This window comes from Bos grunniens, chromosome 5 (genome assembly GCF_055505025.1).
Source record: "Bos grunniens cultivar Pamir isolate PY7600 chromosome 5, Bosgru_T2T1.0, whole genome shotgun sequence".
NCBI classification, from domain to species: Eukaryota; Metazoa; Chordata; class Mammalia; order Artiodactyla; family Bovidae; genus Bos; species Bos grunniens.
This window is the reverse complement of record NC_141169.1, coordinates 100,639,039-100,658,234: the sequence shown is the minus strand read 5'-3', so window position 1 is coordinate 100,658,234 and position 19,196 is coordinate 100,639,039. Positions and strand designations below refer to the sequence as shown.

Below are 19,196 nucleotides of genomic sequence, written 5' to 3'. Positions count from 1 at the left end.
AACTCTGGGAGTTGGTGGTGGACAGGAAGGCCTGGCGTGCTACAGTCCATGGGATTGCAGAGTTGGACACAACTGAGTGGCTGAACTGAACTGAACTGAAACATCTAGCTTGTGCTGTGCTATGTTTAATCACTCAGTCATGTCTAACTCTTTGTGACCCCAAGGGCTGTAGCCCACCAGGCTCCTCTGTCCATGGGGATTCTCTAGGCAAGCACACTGGAGTGGGTTGCCATGCCCTCCTCCAGGGGATCTTCCTAACCCAGGAATCAAAACCAGGTCTCCTGCATGCAAGCAGGTTCTTTACCCTCTGAGCCACCAGGGAAGTCCGAGAATACTGAAGTGGGTAGCCTATCCCTTCTCCAGAGGATCTTCCCGACCCAGGAATCAAATTGGGGTCTCCTGCATTGCAGGCAGATTCTTTACCAGCATAGCTACCAGAGAAGCCCCGCTGCTGCTGCTGCTGCTGCTAAGTCGCTTCAGTCGTGTCCGACTCTGTGCGACCCCATAGATGGCAGCCCACCAGGCTCCCCCATCCCTGGGATTCTCCAGGCAAGAATTCTGGAGTGGGTTGCCATTTCCTCCTCCAATCCAAAGAAGCCCAAGCATCTAGTTTAGTTAGGGTCAATAAGACGGAGAGGAATTCTTGGATCACTCTCACAAGGATGTGACCAAAATAAACTAGACATCAAAATTTTTATATTATTCTGGTTATACACATTTTAAAAACAAGAAAAACTACAGTGTTAGAGGTCAAGGTGGTAGAGATACTTGGAAGGAGAAAGGGGGTAGGAATTAGAAAGCTAAATGAGCAAAATATTGAATATCCTGGAAATGTTCTATTTCTTGACTGATGTGGTAGTTACAAGGGTGTTACCACTAATAAGTAATAAACATTATGATTTTATTACTTTTCAGTATGAATATCATCTTTTATTTTAAAAAGATGAGAAAATATGTTGAACTCTTTTCTGTCTTATTGATATGAGGCAGTTCTATTAACTATTTCTCACTTTATAGTAACCACACTTCCACATTTCCAAGTCTATTCTATTTATCCTACAAGACTATACTCAAATTTTAATCTTATTATGATTTCTTTCTTCATTTCCTTCTGACATTGTCAATTCCTCCTCTGTGAAATAGTTCTGTTCCAGAGTGGGTTGGGAAGATTCAGGTGTTATCTTATCTTCAGATCGTCAGAATTCCCATGTATTTCAGTTAGAAAGTAGATATGAATCAATATTTTCTCAAGGCAGGTATCACATCACTTTCTTTGATAGACATTGAGATATTCTACACAATTAAGTTGAACACTTAATCTGATTGTTAGACATTGAATGGAATTTTAAGCAAATTATCTGGTTATTGCTTATACTCTCAAATATTCATTATAGGAATTTCCCTGGTGGTCCAGTGAGTAAGACTCCAAGTTCCAATGCAGAGTGCCCAGGTTCAGTACTTAATCAGGGAACTAGATCACATATGCACCAATGAAGATGGAAGACCCCACATACTACAATCTCACAAACTACAACTAAGATCAGTTGCAGCCAAATTAATAGATAAATATTTAAATAACTAAAATGCTCATCATAAAACTGAAATAAGGTGACTTAAAAAACTATACAAATAACATAAAAGCTAAGTTTTCAGAAAAAGTGTATAAAACTCTTAGGACAACATTGTAAAGCAATTATTCTGCAAACAAAAATTAAAGAAAAAAGCTCTTAGGAAAATTTACAATGAATAAAACTATCTCACTATGAAACATTAAAATAAAGACACCCATATATCTGTGAAAATGAAATGATCATAATCATGACTAAAATGTATGTATTTAATATTTTTACCTGGTGATACGTCAAAAACAGATTGGGTTCATGTTTTGCACTTTAGGTGATTAAAGATAAAAGAGGCAATCATACAGATAAAAAAAGGCAGTCATAATTCTAATGTCTATACAGTCCATGGAATTCTCTAGGCCAGAATACTGGAGTGGGTAGCCTTTCTCTTCCCCGGGGGATCTTCCCAACCCCGGGATTGAACTCAGGTCTCCTACATTGCAGGCAGATTCTTTATCAGTTGAGCCACAAGGGAAGCCCATATCTAGCTTTAATATAGGGTAAAATTTCAATCTTGTCCATTGCTGATTTAACAACTTAAGCTGAATTGTAATAATTTTAACTCTTTTCTATTGTCCATTTAAAAATGATATAGTTATTTTCACATCTCTGAAATAACATATAGAATTATCTTAGAGTCAATAATTTTAAGAGTAAAGATCTTTCTATAGGTACATTCAAAACCTGTACTGACTCTACACTATTGGACTTAGAGCTTTATCCACAAAGTTTCATTGAATTCAGACATCTTGAGATGATACTGCTAGTAATTTGAGAAGGAAGTGTTGCCTTAAGCATTTATGTTCTGACAGCTCAAGCTCTATGATGAATGCAGTTTGATGGTAATTCAAACTCTATAAATGAATAGGCAAAAAAACAGAAAGAGGAGTCATGTGATTATTCTCTTACCATAAAATAAAATTGTTTTGGAGCCTGAGGTTGAATGCTGACTCTGACATCACGTATTCAAAATGCAAGGTGCCCAAAGTTGCATAAACAAAAATAAATATATGAATTTTTGTGTCATGGGGCTGCAGGGACTGGGATTCATTTTATGTAATATACTAACAGTATAATGCTTAAAAATAAACTACATAAATAACAAAAAAATTTGAAAATTTATTTTCTATGTGGATGAATGGTTGATTATATTTCCAGACACTTAACCATAGATCAAGGTCTCTGTTATTGGCTCTTAATCTTCCTATCTGCCCCCATCTGAAATTCCCACTATTAAGGTTATGCTTCTGAGCACAAAAATATGGGACTTGAATTATCAGTCTCTTATCTGAATTAGATACACAATAAATGATTATAATAATTAACATATTAGTAGAAATAAAGAGTCCATTATTAAAAGAAATTTTCAATGCTAGTATCAAGGGAAGTCTTCTGATTTTACCTTTTATATCTTTGCCTTCCATACTTAGGTTAAAGTGGCAGAGATCAAAAGCACAAAATGAGAGATGAAAAGTTCTAATCACTCTGTATTAAAAATAATAAATAAAAATCAACACAACTTATAGACCCAGAGAGATAGGCTTGATTTAAAATACGGGTCATGTGTGCTATAGAGAAAGACTACCAGGGTTTCAAACATAAGCAAACTTGGTTTAGTACTTTAGCTTTACTGTACCTTACTTTTCTCATTGGTAAAACAAGCATATTTATTTATCTTTATTATTAAGTCATATCCAGGGATAAAAATAAGCTAATATATCCCTCTTGATTTAATCTATATTTGACACAAAGCAAATAATAAATATTTCTCCTTATTAAAAAAGGAAAATTCAGTGTCAGCTTTTTTACACTAAGTAAATTTACCTTTGGTTTGTCCATATATTCCATTTTCCAAGTAATTTTTTAGATCACTTTGATGTTCAAACATTAGACAAATTTTTTTCCTCTCACTTTATTTTGTGATAGTCAAAGGGTCTGCATTATGCAAGTTCAGTGAGAATTTCCTGTATTGTGGTTCCTGAAGCATTTTAGAAGACAATGATTTTACTGCCTCTTTTCATACTACACATCCATGTCTCATCGGCAGAAGATTTAAACACACTTTGATACACAGTTGTTGTTGTTGTTGTTGTTTTTTTTATTTTAAAGGATTTCTTTATAACTTTCGGGTTCCTTAGCTTCCAGCTTAGCTTCTAGATCTAATCTCATTTCTCGGAATCAGCATCCATCGTGTCTTACCTTCATTGACATTGGACAACATCTCACATGGCAGGTATGTGCATCCCAAGTCATAACATGAAAAAAATGAAAACAGCCAGGAAAGATATCTCATGAGCATGGCTGATTTCAGGGAAGGCTTTAATAAAAAGGATGCAGTTTTTGGCTTCCCATGTTTCAGCACTTTTTACTTCAATTTCACTTTTCTGATTCTTCATTCTGTAACTTAGCAATGACTTTGTGAAGTTTTGTCAACAGATTTAAGGAGTCGATTCTGACAAGGATAGCTCTAAATTCTGATTGCGATCCGAATTTACAAGGAAAAAATGTAAACAGTATAATTCTAGCTTGAACTTAAACAGAAAATGCTAAATGTTAACAACTCAATGCTTGAAAGTGCTTTTTAAAATTTACCATTTGTGTTATGGCACCCCAGAATCATCCAGATTAACATTTTGACACATTGCACTGTTATTCAAGACACCGCACTTTGGGGTGCACTCATGTTAATGCAGAATCTCCTGATGCTAGATTATTTTAGGGGGAAGGTCTTGTAAGCAAGCATTTTTTGGCATGAGAAAATGTAGTATATATGAAAAATGGTTCCCGTAAAAATGAATGCTATGTGTCATAAATTAACGTATTGTGGAAATAAAGTCAAGCGCTCAAGGTATTACCTGTATGTTGATTGTGGAGCCTCTCACTACACCAGGTCCAGAGTACTCCCATGTCTTCTCTTCCTAGTACAGCCTCTACAAAGCTATCAGCAGCTTGACATTTCTTAGAGCAGTGAATATGTTGAGATTAGCAGAAGGGCATGCTCCCAAGGGAAGCCTGGCATGCTGCAATCTATGGGATCTCAAAGACTCAGACAACCGAGCGACTGAACTGAACTGAACTGAACACTCCCAAGTATTGTAATAGTTTCGTGACAATGATAGAATATATTAAATGAAAGACTCTGGGTTGAGAAAAGCTTTCATCTGAATTCTGACTTGGGTACTTAATAACTTTGAACCTTGAGAAAAATAACCTTATTAATGGACAGTAAGTTTTCTGATCTACTTAATGGGAGTCATACATTCTATCTTGTGATTTTGTTGCTGTTGTTTCTGTGAAAATAAATTCGTTATATCAGCCCATTAACCAGAACTTGGTGCCTGTTGATCTCTTGTTACTACAGATCTTTAAGCTTCTTTGCCAAATTAAAAAATTAAAGGTAAATACTGAAATAGGATAAAGAGGAAATGTATGGATAATCTCACTGAAGAATAAAGTACATTATATAAAAATGTTGGTAACAAGTGGAGTTCTGAATGGAATATCTTCATTTTCCAGCATTTTTCTGGCAAAATGATTGGATTATCAAGCCAAAGCACTTTTTGGATCCTCTCACTGTTTTCTGCTTTTAAGAATTCCCGTGTTTGTTCTTTAAATCATTACCCTATCTTTCTTTCTTTACAGGTTTTCAGACCACTCCATGGAGGTTGATTTCTGGGGTTTTAGGAGTAATATGCCTTTTGTTGATGGTAACTTTGGGAGTTTTGTTGAAAAATTGTAAGTTTTTATAGTCAAGGCTATATAAAAAAAATCAAAATTGTGATGAAGCTATCTTATAAGAAAAGTTTCATTTTGATAACATGTAAACGATTCTGATGCTGGAAAAGACTGAAGGCAAAAGGAGAAGGGGGTGGCAGAGGATGAGACGGTTAGAGAGCATCACTGAATCAGTGGACATGAATTTGAGCAGAGTCCCAGAGAGAGTGGAGGACGGAGGAGCCTGGTGTGCTGTAGTCCATGGGGTCGCAAAGAGTCAGACAGGGACAGTGTACTGATTTGGTACTGAACAAAAATATTTTGTTATTTCATAAATGTTTATCTGACAAAGTAAATTTCTTATCATTTCTTACAGCACTTACTATACAAAGTGTTCAGCTTGGACCCTCCACAGACCTCAGTGAAGGTTGGTTTCACACTTTGGAAAATTTTTGTGTTGGTAGAGAAGGAAATGGAGAAGGCAATGGCACCCCACTCCAGTACTCTTGCCTGGAAAATCCCATGGAAGGAGGAGCCTGGTAGGCTGTAGTCCATGGGGTCGCTAAGAGTCGGACACGACTGAGCGGCTTCACTTTCACTTTTCACTTTCATGCATTGGAGAAGGAAATGGCAACCCACTCCAATGTTCTTGCCTGGAGAATCCCAGGGACGGGGGAGCCTGGTGGGCTGCCATCTATGGGATTGCACCGAGTCGGACACGACTGAAGTGACTTGGCAGCAGAGAAGGAAATAAATGGTTTCTTGGTTTTCTCACACATAAGCTTGATGGAATATTACACAGTCATATTGATTGATATAGTAATTGTAGGATAGTCCCATTTCATTGTTCATTTAAGAATGTATTAAATACATGTATTAAATGTATTTAATAAGAATGTATTAAATACATTATATACTATTTATGTAATTAAATAATTACATATTTATGTAATTAAATAATTATATAAGAAAATTATTATATTGAAATGATATATTTTTCAATGTGAGTGATCATGTAAAAATAAACACAAAAATTACAGTAAATACTATAACAAAAATAAATTGCAAATAAAAAATGGCAAAAAATAAGTTGCAGTAAATATTCTAGCTAATTCTAATTACCTGCTTGTGTTTGTTGATAACCTATACTTCTGTATCTCTTTACCTTTACCTCTGCTTCTTCCATAATTTAGAAAGTAACATGGAGATTAATGCAATTCTAAACCCTACTTAATCAGTGAAAGTCAGCTCAAAGTCCTAGTTTTTTTTGTTTTTGGAACTAGAAGATCTGTTATTTACTCTTCAACCCATTGTACTCTTGTTTCTCACTCTATCACCCAACAAAAGTCCTAGTTTCTAAATGTAATTTTATACTCAAATGCTCTCCAAGTTGTCTTCAGTGTTCATATATCTCTTCACTTGTATCATTTTTTTCCCCTGAGCATTTTTCCAACTTTATTGAGATACAATTGATAAAGGATGCTGCATAAATTTAATGTGTGGGGATTCCCCGATGGCTCAGCAGTAAAGAATTCCCCCTACAATGTTGGAGACATGGGTTCAATTCCTGGGTGGGGAAGATGTCCTGGAGAAGGAAATGGCAACCCACTCCAGTATTCTTGGCTGGGAAATCCAGTGGTCAGAGGAACCTGGCCACTACACTCCATGGGGTCACAAAAGAGTCAGACACAACTTAGCAACAAGTTTTGTGTACAATGTGCTGATTTGGTACGCTTATTATTACAATATTATTATCCCAAAGCATTCACTAACAGCACCATTATGTCACACAACTATCATTGCTATTCATGGTGAGAACATTCAAGAACTACTCCTGTGGCAACTCACAAGTAAGTAATACGGTATTGTTAACCTTAGTTACAATGGTGCATAGTAGATTCCCAGAACTTATTCATTTTCTAACTGGAGAAGTATATACCTTTTTTTTTTTTTGTATTGGCCACAAAAGGTGGCTTGTGGGATCATAGTTTCTTGACCAGGAATTGAACCAGAGTCCAGACAGAGAAAGTTTGGAATCTTAACCACTGGATCACCAAGGAATTCCCATGAACCTTTCAACAAATCCATTTATCCCACATCCCATCCCCTGGTAATCACCATTCTACTCTAAAATTTCAGCACCATTCATTTGACAAAGATTTGAGTGTTGTTGAAGACATTATCACTAGTAAACTGAATGGTCCAATATCAAGCTAATTATTCTTTTATTTTCATTTTGAAAATAAAGTATCCAGAATTATTTTTTTAAAATCTTCTGACTGTATCATGCGGCATATGGCATCGTAGTTTCCCATCCAGCAATCAGAAACTTTGCATTTAAAGCACAAAGTCTTAAACACTATACCACCAAGGAAGTCCTCAGAATTCTTTTGTGACTCAGGAAATGTGCTAAAATTGTTTCCTTCTTTACATATCTTTTTCATCTAATTTACTTTCTCTCTCTCTTTTTTTTTATACCAAAAATTTGCTTTCATTTTGCTGTGATTTATATAAATGTTGCCTTTGATCATAAGCAATACTCACCCCGAGGCATAAGAGCAGTCACAATTTTAGCATAGATGCAAAAGACAAATGGACAAAGAAAATGACAAAACAGAATGCCAGCATAGTCTACTTTTAATTACACAGCAGAGATCAACTTTGGGTAGCTTTCTCAAAAAAGGTTCTTATCACTGCCCCCCATCCTACCACCTGCTACACTGTATTTGAACATACTGAATTTCTTTGTATACTTACCCAAATTATCACTAAATATAGTTCATAAATGAAGGCAATTTATATAATTCTACCCCTATCTCTAGAATATAATTTCTATGAGGAAAAAGGGTCATGTCTGAGTTGTTCAAATTAATATTCCTTGAACTGTGGTGTATGCAGTAAATTCTCAAAGAATATTTATGGAAAAGATTAATAAGTAACAAATGATTTTTTTTGGTTGCTGATATATTTTAAAATTTTTATTTATTTATATTTTTTGGCCATACCATAAGAGACATGTAGGAATCATTTTTTTAAAAAATTTATTTATTTTAATTGGAGGCTAATTACTTTACAATATTGTAGTGTTTTTTTGCCATACATTCACACGAATCAGTCATGAGTGTACATGTGTTCCCCATCCTGAACCCCCCCCCACCTCCCTCCCCATCCCATCCTTCAGGGTCCTCCCAGTGCACCGGCCCTGAGGGCCCTGTCTCATGCATCGAACCTGGACTGGTGATCTATTTTACATATGGTAATATACATGAATAACAAATGATTTTTGAAAAAGTAAATAACACTGAAAAAAAAAATTGAACCTCCAATGTCATCCAGTCATGTTTTATCATTTCTTCTAGAATCTTGCTGCTATTCTTGCCAAGAAAAATGGATTGGCTACCAATGCAACTGTTATTTCATCTCTAATGAAGTAAAAGCATGGGAAGACAGTAGGGATTTTTGTGTTTCTCATAATTCCAGTCTACTTCAGATACAAAACAGAAATGAACTGGCAAGTATTTAATTTTGATTTTCTACATTTTTTTCGACTTAGGAAATATATTATCTAAGTAAGCTCAATACTTTGATTCAAGTCTTTAATCAGATAACAAGTAGATGATTATATTTGAACTAATATCTTATACTTTGAAACCATTACAAAATCAACCCAAAATTTCTCAAAGATTTACATTATAGGAGTGTTGACAGATAAAGTACAGATAAAGTTTTAAAGATAATTCAAAGTAGAAATAAAAATAACCTAATTTAGCTAAAAATAACCTATTTTTAGATCTTTAATTGAATTTCTAATTTATTTTGTAATTATATAGTTTTTGTTATCACTCTTGGGTGTAATATGAAATTTATATGTAAAATATTATAAAACAATTAGCTCTTTAGTAAAAGTTCTCTAGCTCCCTGTAGAACCTGTGCTAAGATCTATCCCTCAATGTGCTATTGGGATCAGATTTGACTGATGGTCCCCTATGAAGGAAGTGTTCCATAAAAACTCTAACACCCATTATGACATTTTTCATTCCTTTAAGAAGTGAGACTCTGTGGTATTTTTTCCTCCAGAAAAGGACTTGATGAATGAGAAACAAGAGGCAAGTGACTGACTACACCTCCTAAATTAGAAGTTAAAAATGATTTTAGTTTGTATTAGTTTGGTGCAAAAGTAATTGTGGTTTTGCTTGGTTGAAAATTGCTGTTGGATATTGGAAAACATTCTTAAATAAATGTGATTATGTTATATACCGTTTATTATGCATTTCTCACTTTATGTTTTTTTGCTAATGACATCACTTGCTGTTTATTTTATATTTATTTTAGGCTATAGAAACTATGTTAGACAAAAAGCAAATTTAAGCAATTTTTAAATTCAAGTTCAAAATGGGTTATAAAGCAGTGGAGACAACTTGCAACGTCAACAATGCATTTGGCCCCGGAACTGTTAACAAAAGTACAGTGCAGTGGTGATTCAAGAAGTTTTGTAAAGGAGACAAGCACCTTGAAGATGAAGAGTGCCGTGGCCGACCATCAGAAGTTGACAACAGCCAATTGAGCGGGTCATCAAAGCTGATCCTCTTACAACCACACAAGGAGTTTTCCAAGAACTCAGCATTAACCATTCTGTGATCATTTGGCATTTGAAGCAAATTAGAAATGTGTAAAAGTTCTAAAAGTGGGTGTCTCAGGAACTGACAGCAAATTAAAAAAAATCATTAGTTTGAAGTGTCTTCTTCTCTTATTCTATTCAACAGCAAACCATTTCTCAAGTGGATTGTGATGTGTGACGAAAAGTGGATTTTATACAACTGGTGATGACTAGCTCAGTGGCTGGACAGAGAAGAAGCTCCAAAGCATTTCCCAAAGCCAAACTTGGACCAAAAAAACGTCATGGTCACTGTTTGGTGGTTTGCTGCTGGTCGGATCCACTACAGCTTTCTGAATCCCAGTGAAACCATTACATCTGAGAAGTCTGCTCAGCAAATTAATAAGATGTGCCAAAAACTGCAATGCCTGCAGCTGGCATAGATCAACAGATAGGACCCAATTCTTTTCCATGAAAATGCCTGGCTGCAGGTTGCAAAACAAACACTTCAAAAGTTGAACAAATTGGGCTACAAAGTTTTGCCTCATCTGCCATATTCACTTGATTTCTTGCCAATCAACTACCACTTCTTCAAGCATCTCCATGAATTTTTGCAGGGAAAATGCTTCCACAAACAACAGGAGGCAGAAAATGCTTTCCAAGAGTTTGTCAAATCCCTAAGTATGGACTTTTACACTACAGGAATAAAAAGTTGATTATCGATGGCAAAAACGTGTTAATTGTCATGGTTCCTATTTTGGTTAAGAAAGATGTGTTTGAGCTTAGTTATAACGATTTAACATTTATGGTCTGAAACCACAATTACTTTTTTGTAACAATCTGATAGAATTGAAAAACTGAATCTGATACTGGAAACTGGGCTTCTTAAAAGTACATATTTCCTAGAGAAGATTTGAAATAGGTTAATATGTTGGTCTCTGTTTCCAAGCAGGATTTTATGAAGTTCAGTTCCAGTTTTTACTGGATTGGACTCTCTTACAGTGAAGAACATCATGCCTGGTTGTGGGAGGACAATTCTACTCTCTCCCAAGATCTGTAAGTTTCTGGCATCAAAACTTTTTCTGTTCTTTTTGTTTATCCTTGGATTTGATCATTCCTTTTCCCATATACTAATAATTTCTTCTTCATTACAGACTTCCTTTATTTCACACTGTAAATCCAAAGAACTGCATAATATATAACCCAAGCAGAGGTGCATTGAATGAAGACTGTGAAAGAACAAATACTTACATCTGTAAGCAACAGTTTATTTAGATGTTTCTTGGGGCAGAAGTATTCTGCAGTGAAGATTTAGACTTACTTAGAATGCCAATGTATTATTACTATTTCTGGGATCTGTAAAATGTTTCAAATTGTGTCTTATCAACCATATAATTTTCATATATTTGAAAACATATGCTTAAATTTTTTATCAATACATAATTGATATATAAATTATATTGGTTTTAGATATACAACATAGCAATAACTAGACAGTAAGTCTAATTAACATTCATCATTGTTATAGTTACATTTTTTTACATGTTACATAATTTTTAAATTTTGTGATATTTAAAATTGATGAAACTTGTATACCTACACTGAAATTATAGAGTCAAGATAAATAATTTCATGAATATTTAATGTATACAGTCAATAGTGAATTTCATAATTTATACATCTATTCTTAGAAATTCTCTCTGCTGAAATTTAAATAAAACCTAGTTCCTACCAAATAATATATATCAAAATCATATCTGTCCTTTGAATGGCATCAGTTCAATTCAGCTCTGTCGCTTAGTCATGTTTGACTCTTTGTGACACCATGAATTGCAGCATGCCAGGCCTCCCTGTCCATCACCAACTCCTGGAGTTCACTCAAACTCATGTCCATCGAGCCAGTGATGCCATCCAGCCATCTCATCCTCTGTCATCCCCTTCTCCTCCTGCCCCCAATCCCTCCCAGCATCAGAGTCTTTTCCAATGAGTCAGCTCTTCGCATGAGGTGGCCAAAGTACTGGAGTTTCAGCTTTAGCATTAGTCCTTCCAATGAACACCCAGGACTAGTTTCCTTTAGGATGGACTGGTTGGTTCTCCTTGCAGTCCAAGGAGTCTTCAAGTCTCAAGAGTCTTCTCCAACACCACAGTTCAAAAGCATCAATTCTTTGGCACTCAGCTTTCTTCACAGTCCAACTCTCACATCCATACATGACCACTGGAAAAACCATAGCCTTGACTAGACATACCTTTGTTGGCAAAGTAAAGTCTCTGCTTTTGAATATGCTATCTAAGTTGGTCATAATTTTCCTTCCAAGGAGTAAGCGTCTTTTAATTTCATGGCTGCAGTCACCATCTGCAGTGATTTTGGAGCCCAGAAAAATAAAGTCTGACACTCCAGATGCCATGATCTTCGTTTTCTGAATGTTGAGCTTTAAGCCAACTTTTTCACTCTCTACTTTCACTTTCATCAAGAGGCTTTTGAGTTCCTCTTCACTTTCTGCCATAAGGGTGGTGTCATCTGCATATCTGAGGTTATTGATATTTCTCCTGGCAATCTTGATTCCAGCTTGTGCTTCTTCCAGCCCTGCATTTCTCATGATGTACTCTGCATGTAAGTTAAATAAGCAGGGTGACAATATACAGCCTTGAGGTACTCCTTTTCCTATTTGGAACCAGTCTGTTGTTCCATGTCCAGTTCTAACTGTTGCTTCCTGACCTGCATACAGATTTCTCAAGAGGCAGGTCAGCTGGTCTGGTATTCCCATCTCTTTCAGAATTTTCCACAGTTTATGGTGATACACACAGTCAAAGGCTTTGGCATAGTCAATAAAGCAGAAATAGATGTTTTTCTGGAACTCTCTTGCTTTTTCGATGATTCAGCGGATATTGGCCATTTGCTCTCTGGTTCCTCTGCCTTTTCTAAAACCAGCGTGGGTATACCTGTGGCAGATTCATTTCGATATTTGGCAAAACTAATACAATATTGTAAAGTTTAAAAATAAAATAAAATCTAAAAAAGTAAAATAAATAAATAAATAAATAAAACCAGCTTGAACATGTGGAAGTTCACGGTTCATGTATGCTGAAGCCTGGCTTGGAGAATTTTGAGCATTACTTTACTGTATGTGAGATGAGTGCAATTGTGCAGTAGTTTGAGCATTCTTTGGCATTGCCATTCTTTAGAATTGGAATGAAAACTGACCTTTTCCAGTCCTGTGGCCACTGCTGAGTTTTCCAAATGTGCTGGCATATTGAGTGCAGCACTCTCACAGCATCATCTTTCAGGATTTGAAATAGCTCAACCGGACTAGGTTGAAAATTCCCATCCTGATCTCTTTTTTCTGGAAGCAAAAATAGCTTTATTGCTATTTTTAAATTCTTTCTGGATACCTATGCATCTATATCTTCTAATTTAGACCTGCAGGTGCCATATAATACTTTCTTCATGTTCATCACAGAGTTCAGAGGGTTTCACATTTGTGTGTCTTCCCTTGATGCTACAGAGTTCCGCATAAGAATTGCAAGTCCTTGCCCAAGTATGTAGTCTCACAGATTATTTTCATATTTTGGAAAAGGAAAGGTAATCTAAGCCCTGATCGCATAAATATACAGTCTTATTTTATTTTACTCCATAGATCTTTCTCGCCTCATGCTTATCTATCAGTTAAAAAAAACCCAAAAAAGCCATTCTTACATGTGCTTTGAAGATTTTAATCTCTCATCAATCCCCAAAATCCTTTCCTAAAAATTATATAATAAATACTGAACAATTACACTTTTGAGGGGTACAGGGAGCAGTTCGTTTTATTGAGGGGTTTTCGAATAGGTCAAAGAAGGATTGAGATCATAATGAGTTCTGATGCCTGTGACCTGAATGGGATTTTCCTAAACTCAGAGATATCAAAACCCAAGTCTCCCCCTTTTTTATAACTGTTCCATATAATTGACCCAGTTTCAAACACTGGGTTGGGAAGACCCCTTGGAAAAGTGAATGGCTACCTGCTGCAGTACTCTTGCTTGGAGAATTCCATGGACATCAGGCTCTTGCCTGATGGACTATAGTCCATGGAGGGTCACAAAGAGTCAGACAGGACTGAGCAACTAACACTTTCACTTTTATACATCTTAAGAAATTTGTTTTGACATCTCTATTTGCTTTGTGATTTTATATTTTAATTAAGTGGTAATGATTAAGAACACAAAGTTGATTTTAAAATTACTGAGTCAAGATGAGGAAAGAACCTCTTATGTTTTATTTCTCAAAATATAATAGTACTACAACTTGAACTCTGCACATTTTTGTATGAAGGTTGACTTAGGAAAACTGCACTTGTTATATTATGAAAGATACAAGATAGACTATAGCATTCTTCAAATGCTTAACATGGACTAAGCAAACATGCCTTGCACTTTATAGATACTTGAAATGTTTTGCCTTTGCTGCCCATGTGATTTTCATAACAATAATTTAGTTTTAATTGAATATAAAATGAAAATTATAAACAAATTTACACACACACACACACACACCATCTTTTTTTTTTTTTATCACTTCCAGAATGCAGGAAAAAGGAAATTTTAAAAAATCAAAACTATCATATTTGTAACAAACAGCTTATTTAGCTGTTTTCTTAGAAAAAATTCAAATCTCATCTGACTAAATATGGAACCTCCTTCATTTTAATAAATCATGCTCATTTCTCTATCTCTAGACTACTAAATGTATCCATGTCTATTTTATCTCTTTTAATAAATATTCACTAATTGTGTCAAACTCTTGTGTCCCCATGACTGTAGCCCACCAACCCAGGCTGCTCTGTCTATGGGATTTCCTACGCAAAAATACTGGAGTGGTAGCCATTTCTTTCTGCAGGGGATCTTCCTGACCCAGGGATACAACCTGGGTCTCTTGCATTGCAGGCAGATCTGAATGTGCATCTGAGCCATCAGGGAAGCTTCAATATATACTACACAAAAACATTTGAAACCACTTATATTGTTGTTGATAAAATGTATGTGTTTCTACTTAAAATATAAAGATTAAGAAAATTATTTTTAAATTTCCTAATTTTATTGTGTTTTGTTAAACTTAATTTGAGTCTTCTGCTTTGAAGCCCTGGTTCATGTGATTGCCTCCCAATTTTTCTCAAAATAAAAATAATTTATGTTCTGCTCTCTTAAAATTCAGCAATTTTTGTTTTTCTTGGGTGTTTTTGTTCATCCTTCTCAAAAGAGGAGTCATTCACATCTCTTTCTTCCCATGATCATTCTGTTAAACCATTTCCCTAAGTATCAAATATCATATACTGTAAAACTCACTTTTGTGATAATGTTACACATATATCTTTCGAAACCTGCATTGATATTCTTCAGTTCAGTTCAGTCGCACAGTTGTGTCTGACTCTTTGCGACCTGATGAACTGCAGAACGCCAGGCCTCCCTGTCCATCAAAAACTCCCGGAGTTTACCCAAACTCACGTGCATTGAGTCAGTGATGCGATCCAACCATCTTATCCTCTGTCGTCCCCTTCTCCTCCTGCCCCCAATCCTTCCCAGCATTAGGGTCTTTTCCAATGAGTCAGCTCTTTGCATCAGGTGGCCAAAGTATTGGAGTTTCATTTTCAACATCAGTCCTTCCAATGAACACCCAGGACTAGTTTCCTTCAGAATGGACTGGTTGAATCTTGCTGTCCAAGGGACTCTCAAGAGTCTTCTCCAACACCACAGTTCAAAAGCATCAATTCTTTGGCTCTCAGCTTTCTTTATAGTCCAACTCTCACATCCATACATGACTACTGGAAAAACCATAGCCTTGACTAGACGGACCTTTGTTGACAAAGTAATGTCTCTGTTTTCTAATATGCTGTCTAGGTTGGTCATAACTTTCCTTCCAAGGAGTAAGTGTCTTTTAATTTCATGGCTTCAGTCACCATCTGCAGTGATTTTGGAGCCCAAAAAATAAAGTCAGCCAGTTTCCACTGTTTCCCCATCTATTTGCCAGGAAGTGATGGGACTGGATGCCATGATCTTAGTTTTTTGAATGCTGAGCTTGAAGCCAACTTTTTCACTCTCCTCTTTCACTTTTACCAAGAGGCTCTTTAGTTCTTCACTTTCTGCCATAACGGTGGTGTCATTTGCCTATGTGAGGTTATTGATGTTTCTCCTGGCAATCTTGATTCCAGCTTGTGCTTCTTCCAGCCCAGTGTTTTTCATGATGTACACTGCATATAAGTTAAATAAACAGGGTGACAATAAACAGTCTTGATGTACTCCTTTTCCTGTTTGGAACCGGTCTGTTGTTTCATGTCCCATTCTAACTGTTGCTTCCTGACCTCCATACAGATTTCTCAAGAGGCAAATTAGGTGGTCTAGTATTCCCATCTCTTTCAGAATTTTCCACACTTTATGGTGATCCACACAGTCAAAGGCTTTGGCATAGTCAATAAAGCAGAAATCGATGTTTTTCTGGAACTCTCTTACCTTTTTTATGATCCAGAAGATGTTGGCAATTTGATCTCTGGTTCCTCTGCCTTTTCTAAAACCAGCTTGAACATCAGGAAGTTCACGGTTCATGTATTGCTGAAGCCTGGCTTGGAGAATTTTGAGCATTACTTTACTAGTGTGTGAGATGAGTGCAATTGTGCGGTAGTTTGAGCATTCTTTGGCATTGCCTTTCTTTGGGATTGGAATGAAAACTGGCCTTTTCCAGTCCTGTGGCCACTGCTGAGTTTTCCAGATTTGCTGGCATATTGAGTGCAGCACTTTCACAGCATCATCTCTTAGGATTTGAAATTGCTCAACTGGAATTCCATCACCTCCACTAGCTTTGTTTATAGTGATGCTTCCCAAGGCCCACTTGTCTTCACATTCCAGGATGTCTGGCTCTGGGTGAGTAGTCACACCATCGTGATTATCTGGGTCATGAACATCTTTTTTGTACACTTCTTCTGCGTATTCTCGCCACCTCTTTTTATTTTTTTATTTTTTAAATATAAATTTATTTATTTTAACCACCACCTCTTTTAAATATCTTCTGCTTCTGTTAGGTCCATACCATTTCTTTCCTTTATTGAGCCCATCTTTGCATGAAATGTTCCCTTGGTATCTCTAATTTTCTTGAAGAGATCTCTAGTCTTTCCCTTTCTATTGATATTCTTAGGTTGTATCTAATTGTATATTTCAAGCACTAATAACACAGTTGAGAGTATATGATTTAATTCCACCATTTCATCATACAGTATGCCTATGTAAAGAAACCTTTTCATTTATTTTTTGTTGACAATGTGACTGTCACACCAAAGCCATTTTTACTCTTGAATAAAGTGAGAATTAGAAGAAATAAACTTAAGTCATACTATGATAGATGCAGGCTTCCCCAGTGGCTCATACAGTAAAGAATCTGCCTGCAATGAGGGAGACCTTGGTTCGATCCCTGGGTTGGGAAGATGCTCTGGAGGGGGGCATGACATTGCACTCCAGAATTCTTGCCTGGAGAATCCCTGTGGAAGGAGGAGCTTGGCTGGCTACAGTCCATGGGGTCACAAGAGTCAGACATGACTGAGTAACTAAGCACACATGATAGATATATATTAATAAGTGCCATCTTTCAAAACTTTTGAAACTTAAAGTTAGGAATCGTTTCTTGGAGACTTAAATTTTTTCTTTTGTGTATTATTTTGCAGAAGCAGAGCGTGGACATGCTTTAAAATTCCACAGTACAGAAGAGTGTATTAGGAAAGTCAGTAATTCTTTTCCCTATTTGTCATTACACTGATCCTGCTCCAGGGGCAAACTAATTATTATTCTGTTTTTTCTACTTTTATTAGCTCTCTGTATAAAAGTAGGGAGAAGTATTTTTTACATTTATAGCCCAGGATGAATCTTGGAATCTAGCAAAATCAGGGTTTGAAATATTTTTTAATTTACCATTAGGAGAGTCCATTCTGTTTTATTATTGTTGTTGTTTTTGTTGAGGGCTTATGAGGCTTATTGGATGTTACAAGAAATAAGGGTGTTAAATAGGATGGATCCTATCTCTTTCAAAGGCAAATTATCTCCAAATAATAATAAGATGAATAGTTAGAATATGGCTTAGGAGGAGGAAATGCACAATACCCTCCCATACAGAGAGTGAGTCATCGTCAGGAGTTTCCCCATTTTCTATAATGATTCAAGAAACTGATGAAAAGTGCTGACTCAGGTGGCAAATGAGTATCATGACCAGTGCATCCTCTCTACTCCCAGCACACTGTTTCCCACAAATGGTACTTAGTCTTGCCCCTTCGACCTTTTTTTATCTGCCTCCAATCCCCACTGTATCATTAGCTTATTCTCCTTTTCTTCTGGTCAGGAGAAAGTGGAGTCATTGGATTATTTTCTTATTATAAGAAAAAATAACTTAGGACCATGAGATTGAATGACTGATTGTGACATCACTTTATTAAAATGTAGGGTGCCCAGAATTGCAGAAGTAAATATACGATTTTTTTTGGTCCCTGGAGGCACAGGGACTGGGCATCATATTATGTGCTTGACTGTTTCCAACTGCAGCTTTTCTGAACTCCATACCTTTTTCCTGGCTCAGATGCTCAACTAGCTCCTGCTTGTGGGAAGGCGGCTCTTCTCTTTGCTACAGTTTGTTAAGTGTCTGGTATTTCTGGTGCTATTCTGCTTCTTTTGGTAAGTCTGCCTTAAGATCTGACCAAGATAATTCATATTTCATAAAACTGCACTGAAGGCAACGTCTCAAGGTGTGAAATTTGAGACAAGAAAAGAAGAAAAACAGGATAGTAATCCATCTCTACCTAGTTTATCCAGAAAGTTCAAACAATGTTGCTGTGGCCATACATATTTTAGATTCATATTCATTTTTTGTATGCTAGTATGTGCATTCATACAAACACACACATACCATCTCTTTTTAATCATCCTCTAGAGTGTACGGAGAAGGAAATTTTTAAAAAAATGAAACTATTGTATTTGTAATAAACAGCTTGTGTAACTGTTTTCATAGCAAGAATTTGAATCTCATATAATTAAAAATGGAACTTCTTATATTTTAATAAATCATGGACATTTCTCTGCCTCTAGAAGACAGTGAAGTGTATTCATCTCTATTTTATCTTCTTGTAATAAAGATTATATAAATACATTTGAAACTACTTATACTGTTGTTGATAAAAATTTGTGTCTCTACTTAATAAAGATAAAGAAAAATTATTTTTTACATGTCCCAATCCTATTGCGTTTTGTTTATTTGAGCCTCC

General features: G+C 36.0%; 1 protein-coding gene across 4 annotated transcripts; it reads left to right on the top strand.

The window, feature by feature from the left end:
- Positions 1-3,577: 3,577 nt before the first annotated feature.
- LOC147372733 (natural killer cells antigen CD94-like) lies at positions 3,578-19,166 on the top strand. Of its 4 annotated transcripts, XM_086404157.1 has the most exons (7): positions 3,620-3,855; positions 5,265-5,357; positions 5,713-5,763; positions 8,696-8,847; positions 10,883-10,986; positions 11,085-11,185; positions 17,613-19,166. In XM_086404157.1, coding segments are annotated over exons 1-7 (510 nt in total). In that variant the 5' UTR covers positions 3,620-3,848; the 3' UTR covers positions 17,615-19,166. The 4 variants fall into 4 exon arrangements, with proteins under 4 accessions (XP_086260282.1, XP_086260284.1, XP_086260283.1 ...); XM_086404156.1 differs by lacking the exon at positions 17,613-19,166 and having other exon boundaries at positions 3,578-3,855; positions 11,085-14,982; XM_086404158.1 differs by lacking the exon at positions 17,613-19,166 and having other exon boundaries at positions 3,613-3,855; positions 5,265-5,329; positions 11,085-11,860.
- Positions 19,167-19,196: the final 30 nt, after the last annotated feature.